The 19,627-nt window shown below is 33.2% G+C and overlaps 1 protein-coding gene across 1 annotated transcript in view; it reads left to right on the top strand.

Annotated features, from left to right (window-relative positions):
• Window positions 1-19,627, top strand: part of LOC124370219 (RNA-binding protein fusilli) — a 181,204-nt gene that overhangs the window by 139,338 nt on the left and 22,239 nt on the right. The window contains exons 9-12 of the mRNA XM_046828513.1: window positions 5,102-5,196; window positions 6,843-7,058; window positions 9,683-9,919; window positions 10,527-10,728. Coding sequence (XP_046684469.1) covers window positions 5,102-5,196; window positions 6,843-7,058; window positions 9,683-9,919; window positions 10,527-10,728 — 750 coding nt within the window. The remainder of the gene's footprint in view (window positions 1-5,101; window positions 5,197-6,842; window positions 7,059-9,682; window positions 9,920-10,526; window positions 10,729-19,627) is intronic.

The raw sequence follows: 19,627 nt of genomic DNA, 5'->3' as shown, positions 1-19,627 counted from the left end.
TAGTTTTTCAAAATGTTCTGCCAAGTGTGAGTACATGCTGTCATACATTTTGCAGCCAGGCTATATTCAGTGGCAGCAATTCACAGACAACTTAGAATTGTTTATGGACAAAAAACTATTTTTCCTGTCAGTACAAACTTAAAAAAGTTTTTCAAAAGTATAATAACTAAAGTTATTTTTACCAAAGTAAACAATGATAACAATATTAATTCCTAGAAACATAGATACAATGCAGAATAAAGTATTTTGTATGTTAATAAATTAAATTATATTATTCTCATTTTGCTATTATAGAGTAACATCTGTTTTATTTTTTTGTCTTGCCAGTCATGGAAAGTCTATGGTTGAGGTTAAGGAGGTAAGCTCAAGATAAGAAATGGTAGTTGTAGTGCACTTAACAAAGTAAACAGCTATTGTTCAAGTCCTTTATCACTTAGATGTTTTATTGTTATCGTTTGGCTGGTAATGTGTATGTGACTTGAGTAGACTTGTTTTGATATTTTTGTTGCATTTTGTGAAAATTATGCTTTACTACAGACTATTAAAGTTTATGCTTATTGTAATCTTTTTTTATTGATGAATCTAGCTGTTTTATTAATACAGAGTTTAACTAAATTACAGTAGTAAAGTTTCTGTCAGAAGTATCAATTGTATTGCATTCTTAAAACTAATTTTGAGTAAATTTGGTATCTCATCAATTGTAATGTAAATGATTAAATTATAAGAAAGAATATATTTGTGTGTATATTAACATAGAATGTTACATTTAAGGTTTTTTACTGAGTGTAAGCACTTTTATGTATAAGGTTTTTTATTGTTTTGAGTTTTTCTCCTTGTGAAGTTGCATTTTATTAGTGGTTTACTGTTAATATTATTATATCATGTTTATTTTTAAAATACATGTATACATTTTAATTAAGCTATTTTATCCATTTTTAAAGATTACAATATATTATTTATGTAAGTTGTTGTTTTCAATTAAAGTGTGGAACTTGACAGTTATTGTTAATATTAATATTGGAATTTCTTCATATTTAAATTGCACTATCATAATTTGTCAATGCACTAAATTACTGAGTTATTGTGTGGATTGAAGGACAACATTTCTTTGCTAAAAAGAGAGGGCTCTGTGGAATTTCTTTTGGACCATGATTTGCTGGTATTGACTTCTACAGTAAGTCAGAAGAACATTCAACTTATTTTCAGTTTGTTATGTATACATGGTTACTTGCAATTTGTCAGTTATTGTTTTTTTTTCTAACTTGTTATAGTTCGCTTGAAGTGACTGTAAGGTAGTTATTGTGGTTCTGCATCAATCTTTTAGGTGTGACAACTGCAACTAAACAAAATTTAATGTGTGCTTTGGTTGTCTGTCATTCTCATTTGGCCAATAACCTTTCCCTGGAAGAGAGTTCAAATTCCATTCCAAGCTCAAAATAGATTTCATAATTATGTAGCCAACCTAAGCATCGTATGTGGTTGTTCAGGGATGCTACAGGTCAGGGAAATCAGGGAAGTCAGGGAAAAGTCAGGGAATCCGGTCTCAAGTCAGGGAAAAGTCAGGGAATTTCGACGTTGGTCAGGGAAAAATGTAAAATCCCTTTACACAAATAAACTCTGTAATTTCTATGTGCTACTAATTACTTATGGTGCACTGTTCTAAAGTATTTTACTTCTGTGTTGTAAAAGATCATTTAACACGTTGACTGCTGACGGCAAATACATGTAAATTGCCCCAGAACCTAAAGTCTAATATTTATTAATACACTTACCATTTGCTATCAGAGGCTGATTTATGGGCAGATAATAACGTCTGTGATCCAAAATGGCAGATTACATGACGTCACAGATTGACCCGCGGATCCGCGGGGTCAGCACACGGAAAGAGTTTTGTCGCACAGAGCGCGGCTAAAAAGTCTAATAACGCGAGTGGCTACCGTAAAAACAATCCAATTTGAAATTATTTCATTATATAGTGCAAAACAAAAACAAATAAAACTATATACAATATTTACAAGGTCTTGAGGGCATGGCTTTTACTGCTGGCCTCTGTGATGTATGTCAAAACAATTGACAGCACAAAGTCCTGGTTTACCTGGACAAACAGAATATGTATATGTTGTCATCTTCCTTTTCTTTTCATTCTTGTAGCATACCCTACAATCTTTACGTTTTCTGTCACCCTTTTTATCCCGTTCTTCATTTTGTACAAGTTTGTGGGTTGGGTTTCTTGGCGGAGTAATGAGAGGAGCTTGCTGCTTTGGGGGTAAAAGACTCTCTATCAAACTGCTTCTAAAGTCGTACAAAGAGAGTTTTTTGTCAATCGCATGCATATTGTGAAGCTGCATGGCATTTATTACGATCATTTGCATCACATGAATAAATATCTTTTTATACCATCGCAAGGTTTTACGCTCGCAAGGATAATAAGAGAGCATCTGGTCCGCTCGGTCGATGCCTTTCATGTGTACATTGTATTGCACTATTGGCCGGCGCTTTTGGATTTCCTGCCCTCTCTTGTTCACAACCATGACCATTTCATTTTCGTACTCGTTTGATACGTACATTACAGTACGTTTGTCACGCCATTTCCCGACCATAATACCTTCTGCATACTGAGCTTGTGTTTCCCCTTTCTTTAGCTGGGCGCTTTTCACTGCTGCCGGATTGTGTTTCCTATCTGCTCTCAAAGTTCCAGTGCAGTAGGTTTTTTCAGAGAGAAGCTTAGCTGCCAATTCAAAACTATTATAGAAGTTGTCCATAAAAATGGAGTGGCCATTTCCAAGTTTACCTTCCATGAGTTTCAACACTACCTTAGATGAGTGACCTTTACCAGACAAATCTCCGTCTTTACCAGAGTAGATTAAAAATCTTAATATCAGTCCAAAAGGCTCAGTAAGAGAGTATAACTTCACTCCATACTTATGGCGTTTGCCTTTTATATATTAGCGAAACACCAATCTTCCTCGCCACAACACCATGGATTCGTCCAGTGACAACTCTTTACATGGATAGTACACCTCATCCATCTTGTTGTTGAAGTGGTCAACAATTAGTTTCACCTTTGCTAAACAATCAGTTTCGTTTCCATTTTCTGATGAAAAATGTAAGCATCTGAGTATGAGGAGGAACCGATCTCGGCTCATATACTCTCTAAAAAGTGGCAAATTGTACAATCTATTTGTTTTCCAGTAGTCCTGGAGTCGGTTGAGACGAATTGAGCCAGTATGCAAAAGTAGGCCTAGAAAAGTTTTTAATTCTGCCACTTCAATGTCCTTCCATCTTGTGACACGAGATTGTGTAGTTGTTGTTGGTCCACAAAATAGTTCTAGAGCATATTTGTTTGTTTCAATGCCCACTTTTTTAAGGAATGGGTCGTCCATCAACATAAAAAACCAGTCAATCGGTGAACCATTACCTGGTACATCTACTAGCAATCTATTGTTTCCGGTGAAAGGGATCTGTCTTAGTCCATTTGTATTATTAGCCCATGAAGGGTTTATTACAATATCTTCACTATCACTACCCGAACTGTCAACAGCAGTGTTTCCACTGGATTCACTATCCACATCTGATGCTTCATCGTCAGTAGCACTATTTTCTGTAGCACGGTTGGCAGACATGGTGAAATGCGATATAAAACTTGTATAATACAATAGTACAATGTCACTACACATAAATAAACAACTCACTAAGAACGCATCACTTGCACATGCTAAAAACGCGGAAAACAGAAACGAAGTACAAGTCAAGGTCAACTTTGAACCACACAAGCTCAACGAGTACGAACCGTCCCGGCTGAGAGCTGGGCTCACACTGAGCAATAGTCGAGACTATGGCAATGCCCCGCGGATCCGCGTGGCGCGCACTGCTACGCCGCCGCTTACCCCGCGCGGATCCGCGGGGCCTGCACTGAACGTGTTAAGTCAATCTTTTTGTACGTATTAAACTGTGTTCACTTTATTTTTTGCTTTTTTATATTTGCCACCCTGTTAGCCTCAACACCGCTTTTTTCCACCCATTAATTGCCAAAAACCCTGGGGATTACGTCAAAAAAAGTCAGGGAAAAATGAAAAATTTGGTCTGGAAATCAGGGAAAAGTCAGGGAATTTCATTATTGGACTCCTGTAGCAACCCTGTTGTTGACAGTCATATTCTTAACTTACTTATGAGTGTATCGTATCGATTTCATCAAAGGAGAACAAATACATACACTCTTAACTTTCTTATTTAAAAAAAAGTAGACATCTTTGGACTGTTGGCCTTTTAAGAGGAGATCTGGTCATAAAACCAAACAAGTTCTCTTGGATTTTCAGTTTCTCCTAATCCAAGAATTTACCATTTGGTTTGTTGTTCGTTTTCTAAGGAATGGCCAATTGCCTAGGACTTGAGCCACAAAGGGCCTATACCCTTCACACTGGCAATACTCTTCATTTCTAGTGTGGATCTACCAATAGGAGAAAATCAAATGCTACCCTATGGTGTAGGAGCTTACTCATCTGTAACATTGGTAATACTCCTCATTTCTAGTGTGGTCAGTGTGGTCAGTGTGGATCATAAATATCAAAATCAAATACCTATGGTGTAGGAGCTTACTCATCTGTAACATTGGTAATACTCCTCATTTCTAGTGTGGTCAGTGTGGATCTACCAATAGGAGAAAATCAAATGCTACCCTATGGTGTAGGAGCTTACTCATCTGTAACATTGGTAATACTCCTCATTTCTAGTGTGGTCAGTGTGGATCTACCAATAGGAGAAAATCAAATGCTACCCTATGGTGTAGGAGCTTACTTATCTGTAACATTGGTAATACTCCTCATTTCTAGTGTGGTCAGTGTGGATCTACCAATAGGAGAAAATCAAATGCTACCCTATGGTGTAGGAGCTTACTCATCTGTAACATTGGTAATACTCCTCATTTCTAGAGTGGTCAGTGTAGGTCCAGTTCGAGATAGCTGTTGCACATTGTATGTTTGTAATTCACCAATTGTATTTAACTATTGAACTCCGTTAGTTTCATATTTTATCATGCACGTAATAAAATCATTTCAATCTAAAGAGATAAGTAATGCTTTATGATATATTTGTTTATGTTCAGGAAGGAACATGGACGCCCAGGCTTTCCTGACGAGGGGGGCCCAGGTAATCATCAGGATGCGAGGACTACCTTATGACTGCACGGCTAAGCAAGTGGTCAGTATACTGCTCCCAAGACATAGATAGTTTTAACTGGATTTTTGAGTATTAACTATGAACGGCGGTCAAACTCCTCTCAGTGGAGTTATTTTGTATGTCAGATTTTGCCTTATACTTATTTTATTATCTTATGTATAATACAAAATAATTATATTATATTATACAGGGTGATCAACTCAAGATGGACATTATTCTGATCTACAAAAAGTATTAATTTTACAGCAAAGTTTGAATTGGGAACTTTACCTTATTTTTAAGCTTATAACAATTATTACGTATTCAAAATTTTAAAATTCGGTTGCTATTTTCCAATATGGCGGTGAATTTTAATATGTTGTATGAAAACCTCACTTTTTTCTTACTTATTTTGGTTTAACATGCAGTTAAAAGACTTTTTAAATTTTTTTGTTATACTTAACTGTTTAGCCGCTAAGAAAGTTGCAGAAATTCTTTTTTCAACACTTAATAAAGAGGCATGTTTTACCATTTGCAAAAAAATTAACTCAATAGTACAATTATTTTTGTTGAAATGTTAGAAAGCTGTTACAATTTCACCAATAACTTGTGAAATAGGACCAAACTCAACGTCATATTGGCAGCCATTAAAAACGTTTTGGTGTGTTTAATTTAAGATACTCTAATTTTTTGTATTTTTGTTTTTTTATAGCGTTAAAAGATTTATTGGACTCAAAAAGATTTTAATATAGTGAGAGCTAAAAATTATGTGTTTAAAGTTACCAATACAAGTTACCAATAGAGCCCTTCTTGTACAATGTTAAGTGAGCAAAAATATTTTTTTTAAGAAAATGTCAAGTTTTAGCAACTCTAAATTAATTTTTTTATGTGCTTTAGTGTATAGAGATAATACTTGCATACTTCTTAAATGAATCTCTAATTCAGGTCGTAACTTGATTAACAGTTTCACGGATGACAGTTGTTTACATTAAAATCTTAACTTTAACATAATGTATAGCAAACATAAACAAACTAAGACATCTTAGTTTGTTTGTTTGTTTGTTAACTTTTGAAGTTTAATCTGTAATCTGTGTAACATCCCTTCTTATGAAATGCATTGCTCTGCTGGCAGACATTTAACTTTAACACTTGTAACTCAGCATTGAACAATGGTAAATGAAAAATGAAATATAACAAGTATTTTGAAATTGAGAAAAATAAGAGAAACAGTTTTTTATAAGATTTATCATTAAAAGCTTATACCCAGGCTATTGGTATATAGTACGTGTCTGACCAAGTATCAAACATAGCATAGTGAACTTCTAAATTATTTATTATAAAGACTGAAAAACTCATTGATAATTATCCATATTGTATTAGTATAGATGAGAGACTTTTATTCCCATTCTTAAATGGTTGGTGTGATGTATTCTGTTTCTGTGAAAATTTATCTCTTTGTTTTCTAATCCATATTTCTCCTTGCACTACTGCCCCTTGGGTGATGAATTCTCCTTCCGAAATGTATTACTCTTGGGAAATAAAAACTTGTAAACTTTGTTTATACGATGAATTTTATTTGTAATAAAATATCCTGTTCCTAATTATTCAACAGAGCTACTATAACAAATTATAGTCAGTAATAGTAATAGACCTTGATCTGTACATTGATTCTTACATTTGGTTCACAGATTGAGTTCTTTGAGGTGGGGGAAAACCCCTGCAGTGTGATGGACGGTGAGGAGGGGGTGCTGTTTGTCAAGAAACCAGACGGCCGAGCGACCGGCGATGCATTCGTGCTGTTTGCCGTAGAGGAGGACGCACCCAAGGCCCTGAGCAAACACAGAGAACTGATTGGAACTAGGTATATTGAGCTGTTCCGCAGTACCACAGCCGAAGTTCAGCAGGTCAGTACATCCAGTCAATATCACCTTTTATGTTTGTGCTGTTTCACAGGACCTGAGACCTGTTTCCCTTTTTTAAACAGCTTATTAGAGGCCATTTTGATTTTTGCCTCATAGGACTTCAAACACTTACAACAAACATCATAGAATTATAGAAAAAGTTTCATTTTAAAAACATAATTTCTCAAACACTTAGTTTTTTTCCGTATTTTTATTGGTTATTTATAAAATAACTCTAACTACTTTGTACTTCATACTCTAAAAGTATACACGTTACAAGAAAAACCGAAAGGTTTGGATGCATATTAAAATAATACTATGATAAAAAATAATTTAACTTTGTTCTTGAGTTTTACCAAGGCTCTTTCTCTACAGCCGACTCTTGATATTGAGCTAGTTGAGTCTTAAAAATGCTAACTTACTAAGCCAATATATATATATATATATATATATATATATATATATATACATATCACTCTTGAACAAATTTTCCAGTGTAACAAATAGTCCTTTTCATGAAGAAAAGCATGTACACTATAATTAGGTGACATCAAGTATTAGCTATCCTAAATCAATTGGTTAGTTTTTTGGTATTAATACAAACCATGCAGATGAGAGAACAATTTAAATAATAAATAATAGTTTGCTTGACTAACATTATTTCAACAAATCAACTGGAGAATTATAATTTTGTTTTGTACAGAGATATCTTATCTGTACAAAACTTTCAATCACTTTCAATCTTTATTTCTCTAATTACAGTAATTGCATACATTTAACAACATTTAAGATCCAAAAATAACCAAGGTATTCGTCATTATTAAATATAACAATCCACTCTATAAAAATTTGAATTAAAATTTAATTTAAAATGCCTACAGTAAAATTCTAAGATAAAAGATCAAGTGTCTAACATAAATTTTGTATGATAAACTAATGTTACTTCTTACTTACCCTATATGAATACGTTTAAATTATATTTTATAAAGCTTTTTTCTTAATTTTAAAAAAGAGTAATAAAATTTATAAGTATATATTTGCTGTATTGCATATTTATTGTAAGTTCTGTACTCTCTATCCATCCAAATGGATAAAATTGTGTTTTTCTGGCACAGTGGATTCTTCAGAACTTCTATTATTTTAATGAATCATCATAAAACTGAAAATTGAAATAGAGCCAGTCCATAAACTAAAAATGAATAAAATTGAGATCATATAGATATTTACAGTGAAAAACTAGTGCAGTCATAATCAAATGTGTCAATCTATCCCGGCTGACTGGGATCTCTTTTCATTGTAAATAAGAGTTTGATGTCAATTGTATTTGTTGTTCTTTCATGTTGTGTGTTGTTTCAATTTTAAAAATATGCTCGATGAGACATAAAGATAATGATAGGTGTTGCAGTAATGGTGTAACATATAATCAACCTAACATTTGAAAGGTAAAAACTTGTAATATCAATAATAAATGCAACAAAAAATAACTAGTACTAGTCTCCACTAACGTAACCAAAGATTTAACTAAATCACTATATTTTTAAGTGGAGAACCTTCAGTCTTTTTTTTATCAATGTTTAAAAAAGTAAGTAAAGAACCTCAGTAAAAGGATGTATTCCCTTTTGTATTATTAGAACTGCAATAATTTGATGGTGAACACGCAAAACATTATAACTTATGATAATAAAAGATAGTAGGAATAAGTAATATATGCACATCTAATATTATGTATTGTGTGTTAGTAAAGACTCTCTCCGGGGGCATTGTCACAGGCTAGCAAATAATCATCTGCATCTTGCAAGAAATATTGTGATAAACGGTTACACACTAGGGTTTCAGTTTATGCTCAAAAAGAATATCATTAAGAAACAATATACAAATGACCCTAAAAGCAGAGTACAAATCTTAAATAATAAATGCTCTGTTAAGTACCTGATTTAATATCACTGATTTTGTTTGTTTGTTAGATAAAAGATTATTTGTTTCAGACATGTTAACAAGCATAAAATATTATAGTGTTAGTTTTATTTCGCCTAAGTAATCATTGATTCAGTTATTTAGATATTTTCCAAATCTCAAGAAGTTTTAAATTTGAACAGTTTTGATCATAGATTGTTTATGTTTAGATATCACACCCTAATACATGATATGAGTAAGGCAGACCAAGTATCCTGTAACAGTTGTAACTAAAAATAGAGTGAGTGATATCCCATGAAGGAACAAACACCAATATCAAGCTTGATCTTACCTGTATAGAAATTACGTTTTTTGCAAAATTTTCAAGCCTGTTTTAATGGAGGAATAATGTTGCCACATCCCTGAGTAATAGGCTATGCTATTGGCTCATAAGCTCCTACATATATAAAGGTAAAGGAAGTCTTTAAGGAGGAGCAAGTAATTGGAAAGTGTTAATTTATAAATGTGAGGTGTGTGAGGAGTTTGTCAAGGAAAATCCGTAAGGAAATCTTCTTACTACCATGATGTTCCTGATGCAGACGAGTATAATCCCAATGAACACAAAAACTATAAATAAAAATCGTCACTGTATTAGCAAGTAGCTTAGTACTGCCAGAAAGATAAGATTATTGACTGGTTTTCAATATTGATGACAAGCTTGTGTGTTTTACCAGGTGTTGAACCGCTCGATGGACCCTAAGACATTTGAGACACCGCTGCCCCTGCCACTGACTCAGTTGTCTCAGGTGCCACTCGTGCCTCAGCACTTCATCACCTCTGGCACACGCAAAGACTGTATCAGGCTACGTGGGCTGCCATACGAAGCCCAGGTGGAACATATACTCGAGTTTCTCGGAGATCATGCAAAGAGCATTGTCTTCCAAGGCGTCCATATGGTGTACAATGCTCAGGTAAGTTGAGGTGTACATGTCTGCACGGGATTATTCAATATAGGTCCAAATATAATGTAAATAAGGTAATTCAATCAATGAAAAATAAACTCTTATTAATCTTACCAGCAATCATAAGAAATACGAAATAAAGAAAATTGAAGTATTCTATAAACTAAACTGAATATCCTATAACAATAGTAAAACATACAAAGTTGAATGCTTAAAAATTATATGCCTAAAACTATTAAGTATGCATATTTGTTAATGGTCTATATTGGTATATTTTCTGCCAACCTCATTTAATTTGTACCCATATTACAAAAACCCTATTATATAAGAAGTTTACAAATAACTTGAGTATTTAATTGTATTAAAGGGTTGCTGATATTTCATGTTTCATTTTCTAATGTTTACTGTGGAAAGTATCAGTAATAATCCTGTTACCTTCTTCATTTCAGTAACATTTAATTTTCTAGTTAGCATCTTTTGTTTACTATATTTATGAGTAGTTTTAAAATGATAAATGTTTCTGATTCACATGAGGTGTATTACTTAAGATACAAGATTATGTTAAAGAAAAATACATTTCTTATAATCCGCTCATCATTTAAGCATTTTGTTCCAGGGACAACCCAGTGGTGAGGCGTTTATCCAGATGACGTCAGAGAATAGTGCATTCCAGGCGGCCCAGCAGAGGCACCACCGCTACATGGTGTTTGGCAAGAAGCAGCGGTACATAGAAGTGTTCCAGTGTTCTGGTGAAGACATGAACTTGGTGTTGACCGGTGGCGCTGTTTCGCCGGTAGCCAAGGCTCTGCTGTCTCCCGGTATGTTGAGCTCTCCACCACCCCCACCTACTCCTGCTCCTGCTCCTGTCACTGCCCCCGTCCCGGCCCCTCCCTTTGACCCCTTGGTGGCCGCCATGCAAGCTCAGGCACTTGCACAGATCAGACAGAATCAGGAAAATGTTTGGCTGATGAATCACCTCGCTGCAGCACAAGCTGCGCAGCAACAGCAGCAGGCTCTTGCCCTTGCACTCACAAAACAGCCTCAGACCTGGGCAGATTACGTGGCAGCAATCCCTCCACCTCATGTCGTCGTCTCTTCCTCTCCCCCGACTACTGTGTCCACCAAGCCCCAAATGTCCTTCCCCGGCACTCAGTTTCTTCCGGCAGTTACTCCCACCCCTTATTTTGTTCTCAACTTCCCACCGAGATTTCCTCCTCCTACTTTCTTTCCCAAGGTGCCTCCGCCCCACCAGCTTGCCTCCCCATACACTTCCTACTCCCCTCTCTCATTCGTTCCACCGCCACCCGCCGCTGCTCCCCCGACCCCTCAGCCTGTTGTGAACTTGAAGCGCTCCTGGGAGCAAGCATTTCCTGGAGTGGCTGTCAGTGAGTCAAATGCTGTGGCTGCCAAACGTCAGTTCCCTGCCGTATCCACTGCCCCCACAACTCTCCCACCTCCTCCTCCCACCCCTCAGGTGGCTTACCAACCCCCGCAGTTCTATGCTGGACTGTAGATAATCCCTAACCCACCTCTCCCCTTGAAGACGCTCATGTACTTAAGCAATAAGTGAGAGACTGACATTCCTGAGGTTGTGGCTTAGCAGCTAATTAGAATTACTACTCTACATTCCATCCTGATTTTTCCATTTATTTTTGTATATTGTGTTATGTACATAACATGCCAGTAGGTTAAGATATTTTTTTTATCAAATCAAATATATTTTATTTAACGTTATTAGTTTCACTCGATAGATGACTTAATATTTATTCATCTTATTTTAGTCTGAAATCCTGCAAAGTATTAGCTTTGTCCTGATTTCTACAGTTATAATTTTTTGTTTGCATTTAAAGGTAGAAATAAGATACTTCCTAAAGGTGTACTTATTCTTTTTTTTTAGTTATTATACATTTTTCCTGTAAGTGTTTTATATAAATATACTTTTAGTTGTTTTATTGATTAACTCACATTTTTATAGACTTTAATTTTAACAGTCTTCCAATTTATTTTTTGTACTTAAAGTTTGATAGACCATTTAGTGCCTTTTATGAATTTACTATATTTTTCTAATTCACATAAAATTTTGTAAATACAAGCAATTTACATGTTTTGTCCAGTTTGCTAAGACTACTAATATTAAGGTTATGGCTGCTGATGTTCAAGCGATGTTATTAATCTTGCAATGCATTATGGGAGGCATTATGGCTTTATATGTTAACCCTTCCACCTTAAATCCTTCTCCCTTTATTGAAATATTTGGTTTTCTTTGGTTTCGAGGTTTGTTTGGGTTATTCTTTGTTTTTGGCAGTGGGTATAATCTTGTTTCTTCTCTTCCATTTACTATGCTTATAGTATTGTTTATTGCTTATTTTCAATTATATTTTGTGATCTTTTACTGATGATTGCTTATATGGACTGTTATTTATTCATTGTTTATTGATGAACAATTTGTATTATCTGGTATGTAATATTTAGTAACAGTTAGTCCAAAAACATTCACATAATTGTTTATTAAATTGACAAGAAATTTTGCTATTTTATTTGTGTACAGTGATAGAGTTAAAGCACAATTCAAATACATGTCATGTGAAGAAAATCTGAGAAAGTTACAGGAAATTTTACTTCCACTGTGTTTGTTGAATCTAGTTAAAATGAAATGTTCCATATGAGTTTAGTTTGAGCTATTACTTTTATAGCTAAACTTTAAATTAAATTGATCTTAAAAAATATAAAGAATATTAAAAACAATGTTTTATACACTATATATTTAAATTTCAAACAGAATAAGTCAGTCCTCTGTAAATTTTCAAATGTTTTCATTTTACTCAATTTTACAAACTTAAACTGTTTGAAGTTTAGTAATACACTAGAACACGCATCTTTGGAATTCCATTCAAAATGAATCTGTTGCTTTTACAGTTGAGAAACTACACCGTGAACTTAATTTCATTATATTAATACAGACATTATGTTCATTATCACTTAGCTAATTTTTCTCCAATTTTGAAATCTTTAATTTATTTTTATAATTATTCTTTTTATTATTATTAGAATGAGAACTATGCATAATTATGCATTAGTTTGGTTTAAATACATTGAAATAATAGAGTTGATTTGTGACCATTTTTTTTGGCATACCTGGTATAATTCCTATTAATCCTTAATTAGAATCAATGATGTTTTATTCAAGCGATTAATGTATATTACTGTATAACTCAAGTAGATCTCTCTACTGTTAGTTTGCGTGTGGTAAGTTTTCTACCGAAATGTGAGGATCACGTGTTCACTATTCTATATAGGCATAAACATTATACGTATAGAAAGTTTTAACAGTCACTAACAGTCCACTGTAGCACTAAATCTGAGGCAGCTCTACTCAGCCCAGGGAAACCCAAATATTTTGTTCCCACCCCACCCCGCCCCGCCCCGCTCCACTCCACTCTGCCCCGCCTCCCTAGGATATGTGTAAATTAGTCTAGCACGGGACTGTTAACATTCCTTGTCGCACATTAACCGGCGCCGAGGTGTCTGGGATGTGCTGTGATCACCTGTTCTGTTATTGTTATCTCATGTTAATGATATATACAGTTGGTTGTTATTGTTGAAGTAATTACAGCACATTCGCCTCTGTACTTAGCCTAGAATCTGTGTATAGTTGATGTAGCCGGCAGCTTGCGCTCAGCGTGGCGTGGCGTTGGCGTTGGCGTGGGGTTATTTATGCTTGTGCATGCATCAGAGTACCCGGAACTTGGGTTTCCACTTAAACGGTTTTGGTTTAAATCACATTAATGTGTTGGTTTCACTATGGATTCTGGTTAGATGTTTGATTTTAGGTAGCTCGTTGTAGACATCTCTAGGGATTTTTACTTTTGGGCAATTTGTACTCATTGTTTTCTTTATAATTTGTAAGATTTAACAGATTGTTTTATGTTTATATTTTGTTATTGGGGTTTGTACTTAGGTTATTATTAGATTTACCTCTTTTGATTTTACTGTATGGTTTCATATGCTGCTCTTTTATTTTTAATATTCTTTCTCTTTGTTGTGTTTTCTATAGCATTGCTTCTGCAATTTAATTGTTTTCCAAATTACTCTTTGACTCTAATACTATGCTTTCTAATTGAGTGTGATTTGCCTTGGCATGATATGTTAGCTGGATGAGGACAGTAGATAAAAACGTGGAAATACATTTTACTTAGACTTATTTAGGAGACTTGAAAGGGATTATTTTAACATATTTTATATAATGTCAAAACATCTCAACATAATGGGTTAACTAACAAAACAAAACTGTTGGTACTGTGTAAAAATATTTATCTAGATTCCAGACTATGAAATTGATCTTATGTAATGTAATACACTATCTTCATTAACCAAAATCTCACCATTTTTTTAATGTGCACTTAAAGTTATTAGTATTACAAAAGCACAAAATGATATCTGTTCTAATTCCCAACCATTTATTTGTGGTGAATTACACCTTAACTTTTGCCATAAATGTCACAATTGAAAACTAATAATAATATTAAACTGATTGTTATTATTGAGAATTGATTATTCAGGGTGTTGTTTTTATATGGACCACCATTGTGATCATGGAAACTATAAATGTGACAGCAGAATAGTTTAGTCCTCTTTGTTTTAGGGAACATTTTGTATTGTTTTAGTATTATGTTTGATATAAAAAGTAATTTTAAGATCTTTTTATTCTTGGCACTTATTTATATTTCCCTTAATAACGCAGGTACTGTTTGAGGCTCAGTGTTGAGATTCCTTATGGAATATAAACAACGCTTTTAATAGGCACACGTTTTAATATTTTTAACTGTAATTATAACATCTAAATATTAGATAGCTGTAACTCTAGGATGTTTGTAAATGCATTCAAAAATGTTTGTTTTTAACAAATAATATAACCTTATAGTAGCTTGGTAGGTTTAAAGTAAATAAATAGCTTTAATTATTTAGATCATTGTATTTTATTTAGAAACTTTGAAAGAACAAAAATGCTCTTAATATAAATAAATCTCATTTCCCGTTTACATATTTATAAATATCTTAAAGTCGAGTGAACATTTTGAATTTAAGATATTACATTTACAGATATATTCAAATTACACCTTTTTAAAAGAGTGTTTTCTCAATGTTATGTCCATAATGAATCTCAACACTTTCAGCTCTTATACCTCTGTTATTAAAAAATATAACAAAGTGCCATGAACAAAAGTCTTAAAATTATTTTTTTTATCCAACATAAGTAATAAATTACAAAATACTCCATAAGATAAAGAAAACTAAATTGACTGCCATTTTAGAAAATAGTGACAAGTTTTTCAACATTTCAAAATACCTTTTTTAAAATGTCCTTAAAACCATGGAAGGTTCCCATTTAAAGTTTGCTATCATCCTACTATTAGTGCCCAGCTGGAATAACATGTACATTTGAGATTTGTTGGTCAAAATCAATTTGAGTGTGATTTTAGACACATTGACTTGCATCCTTTTCTATTCTTCGTCATTGGATCTGAATTGAGTTTCGTTTTTGGTGAGATACCAGTTTTTGACATGTCATTTATATATTCTGTTCAATTGTTTGTTGTGCTGTAACACTTGTTAGCTCCATGTAATCCTTCATGTGTTACGATACTGTGATTAGGTTCATTTCTGTTATTGGTTGGTTAAATGCTGTTATTACCAAGCAGATTTTACTGCAGATCATTAGATTAAACAGGCTCCAGTTTTCAGTACTTACAGACCACAAAGGGATTCGTATCTATAAATATGAATTATAAAATAAAAAAAATTATTGGAACCAAGTAATGAGAACTAAGGTATCGATTATTCTTGCCATTCTGATAATCAGGTGATTATAGATTCAAGAATATATATTACCCCTCTCTTAGTGAAAAAAATTCTCAGTGACTTATTGAGCTAACATTAACCTATATTCCTTTTAACTCATTTTTAATATGGTTATACCTGGGTTACATCTAACTGAATCAAATCTGTATCTGCGTGTATAACTTAAAAGAAGCCAATCTCTGAAGTGTTAGATCATTGTGTAATGGGGAGTGATTCTTCAACATTTCAAATGAGAGAGATAATCTGTTGAGGTATAATTTCAAAAAAATGATTTTAGTGAGGTGAGAAGGCCGTATAAAACAAAGTTCAGAACTTTTTTTAGAAGTTGTGGGGTCATTTGAAGATTTTGTAAAGTAGAGGAATAACTGAATTGTGAAACTAAATAGATTTTTAAGAGTAAAATAATTTATTTACCACAATTATGGTTTGTTAAAATTGATTTTATTTATCGACCGAGTGCGGGAAGATGGAAATTCATTTATTACCATGGAAATATTACTATGATGCCTCATTTACTTTAATATAATACTCTTTATTACTGTGACACATTATTTTAGTCAGTTTTATATATTTGATATTTTGTACATTTAGGGCTGTAGAAAAAGTTATGGTTATTTTTTTACATCTAATATTCTTTTAGAAGTAACAAAAAATTGATTTTTAAAATGGGTTATCAACTGGATACTGACTCCTTTTGAAATGTTTTATTTATAACTTCTTCCATTTCATTATGATAAAAATTTTCAAGAGTGGTCATCAGGTTGTATATTCTGCTTGAGAGTAGGTTTCTCAAATCACTTTCTATTCACTCAGTTAATACAAATGTTGAGGGGTGTTGTAAGTTACTCTTCAGTCTTGTATATATTTTAAACAAGTATAATAGTTCCAGATATATACTGCCACACAGATTTTAAAGTTATTGCTTAATTTATTGATTTTGCTTTCATTACTTTTGAATGCTCTATAAACAGTTATTCATTGTTGAATGATAAAGTAGTGTCTGAGTGAAGTGACCTCTGAAGAACAGTTAATATTGAGTGCATGTTTTGTTCAGAGTTGTACACTGGCTGTACATTTTTGGATTCTACATATAATTCAAGGCCATAAATATAAAAAATCAAGTCAATAATCAGATTATTAGGAATTGTGTTTTATAATAGTTGATGTTTTTGTACAACAATAACTTTGGTGCACACAGAGAGAACAATGGTTGAAAATGATTGACTATTTCAGAAGTGTCAAGTTAACTACAATTGTGTTGTTTTGCATAAACGATTCCACCTAATTAGAGAGTAACCAAGAAAAGATAGTTTGCTGGTTTTTAACAGGCCAAAAACTGTCAATTAGTTAAAGTCTGATTAAATGAAATGAAATGACAGTGAATACAAGACATTATGTATCAACATTGTTTAAAAAAAATAGTAAAATGTGTTTTCACTATTATTTTACAAGAATTATATTAAAATTCTTGGTTGATTTTTTTTTCTATTTTTTAATTCTAAATTTACACATATTCTCAGTGGCATTTAATTGTATTTTAACAACTAAAAATGTAATATTTTGTTTGTGTTTTTTTTTCCCCTATAATATCATATGTAAAACTTCACCTTGAATTTTGAAAACGATTTCCACCTTTAAACTTGAGAAAGTAGTATTTTTCCTTTTTATTTGATAGTTAGATGTCAATAAATACAAACTGCAAATTGTGAAACTTCAACTAAAACATTGTGTGATGTGACAGGCATTTTGTCCAAAAATTTGTTTTTTCTGCCTATAAATTATCTTTATGTACTACCTGAGAAGTGAAAGTACAAGTTATCATAAAATTGCATGATTATTTGTAGTCTATTTTAACACAAGGAATTGTCAAAAACCCATTTGAATTTCTATTTTTTTATGGAATCAGTTTACCTGGACTTTCACATGTAAACTATTGGATAACAGCCTCTACCATGAGTACAGTTAAGTGCTAATCTCAATCTTCCGACAAAGTTCTGTTGAGCTCACTTGTCTAGGGTTGAACATTGCAGTGTAGCATGAGGTGCTTGACTATGCCAGGATAGTAAGGGATATGTGTAATTATTATGTGGTTTTATTATTTCTTTTTAGTATAAAAACCTGCAATACCAATAGCTGGCCTTGGCAGAGTTACAGTGTTACTTGTTGATTAGAAATCTTCAGTAATGGGTCTATTTCTAGAAGTTACCTTGATTTTAATGACTGTTGTGACAAATGAGATGTGTGAGAGTTTCACATTGATTCTGCTTTAGATTAATTCTCCACTGTGGCCTAGTTTCCGAATATGAGTAAAATACAATGGAAATGGTAATTCAGGACATATATATTTTCACGTTTAAATATTTATAGCAGAATATCGATATACTGTGGCATTGTCCAATTCTTCAGTTTTGAATTTATAAAATTTTTAAACAGAGTTGCATTGTTACAGTAATTCATCATTAAAACAAACAACTATTAAATACTTTACTAAATTCACATTGATGGCATTGAATATTCGCACTTTCTGTTTGTTATATTATGTGCTCAAATATTCTGTTACAGACAGAATTTCAGTTTAAATCTTTCTATCTCGATCACTTGACCAATAAAGGTTTTATGCATATTGTACATTTTTTACTATCTACAAAAATGCTAAAATTGAGAGATATGTTAAATTGTTTTCTCTAATGTTATAAAGGAAATTTGTTTTTTATCAATAAAACAAGAGAAGAGTAAAAGAGCAGTATAGGTTGACTAGAATCAGAATCCATAGTGGGGTGGGGATGGGTGGCGCTAAGCGGAAGCTGCAGGCATAGCTCTAAGTCTGCTTCTCTGTAGAACATTTGTACAATAAATGGTTTGAAAGTTATGTTGGGTTGTTTTGTTGCACCTGGCTTGACAGTGGGTTCGGTAGTCTAGAGGTTCTGGCCCCATCTTGTACTACCACTGTACGGTTGGCAATATACATATGCGTACGGAGGAAAAATGCAGTTTCCGTACTATTTAAAAATTTTATTAGTGTTAACGTAATAAAATTTGATCAAACAAAGACAGATATGCTCTAAGCTTCTATAGCTTGGCAAATAACAGTGTATAGCACGTATAACATATAGATTGTGGCTGTACCATCAATATGTAATGACTACTGAATTGAGCTTTGGTATGGCATGATGTGACAGTTCAATACCCCTCAGTATAACTGTTTCTGTTTCAGCAGTCCACAGAATCAGAAAAGAATTAGCATAATATCGTCAGTTGGCTCAATGAGAAATAACCAGTGCCTTTCCACTTTGAGAGCTCATGACTTGCCTTGTTTATTTAGCCGTGTGTGCTCAGTTGTGTTGTGTGTTGGATCAATGAGCGGTTATGGTCGTAACTGAATTTATTGAGACAAAATTATCTATATGCACCTTCCTCCTTGCCAATGGTTGAATATTAAAAAAAATTAAACTGGGGAATATTTCCAAATTTATGGGACTTTGTTTTCTCTTTTATTCCAAAATTTTACTCACTAAACGGGAAAAAAAGAGCCCTAATTCAAAGTGGTATTCTCCCGCTCCTTTGGTACATTAATGGAAATTGTTAGATTAGCAAGTATCTTTTTTTAAATGATTGTTTGATAGAAAAAAAATTTAGTTTTATTCTCAATGATGCACAGCAAATATGTAAAAATGCCCAGAGGTGTGACACAGGCCCTTTTGTTCCGCAGAACTGAAAACAGCAGGAAAATCGGCCCAAGAAGTGATTGCGATCCTGAGAATGTTTTCATTAATGAATCAATTTTTTCTAAATCCTATTACTATATAATTATATTCTTAATAAATAAGAAATAAGCTTTGATCTTACACATTTTGAAAA

This window comes from Homalodisca vitripennis, chromosome 1 (genome assembly GCF_021130785.1).
Source record: "Homalodisca vitripennis isolate AUS2020 chromosome 1, UT_GWSS_2.1, whole genome shotgun sequence".
In the NCBI taxonomy this organism is placed as follows: domain Eukaryota; kingdom Metazoa; phylum Arthropoda; class Insecta; order Hemiptera; family Cicadellidae; genus Homalodisca; species Homalodisca vitripennis.
The sequence above is the reverse complement of the archived record's forward strand: the minus strand, read 5'-3'. Positions and strand labels throughout refer to the sequence as shown.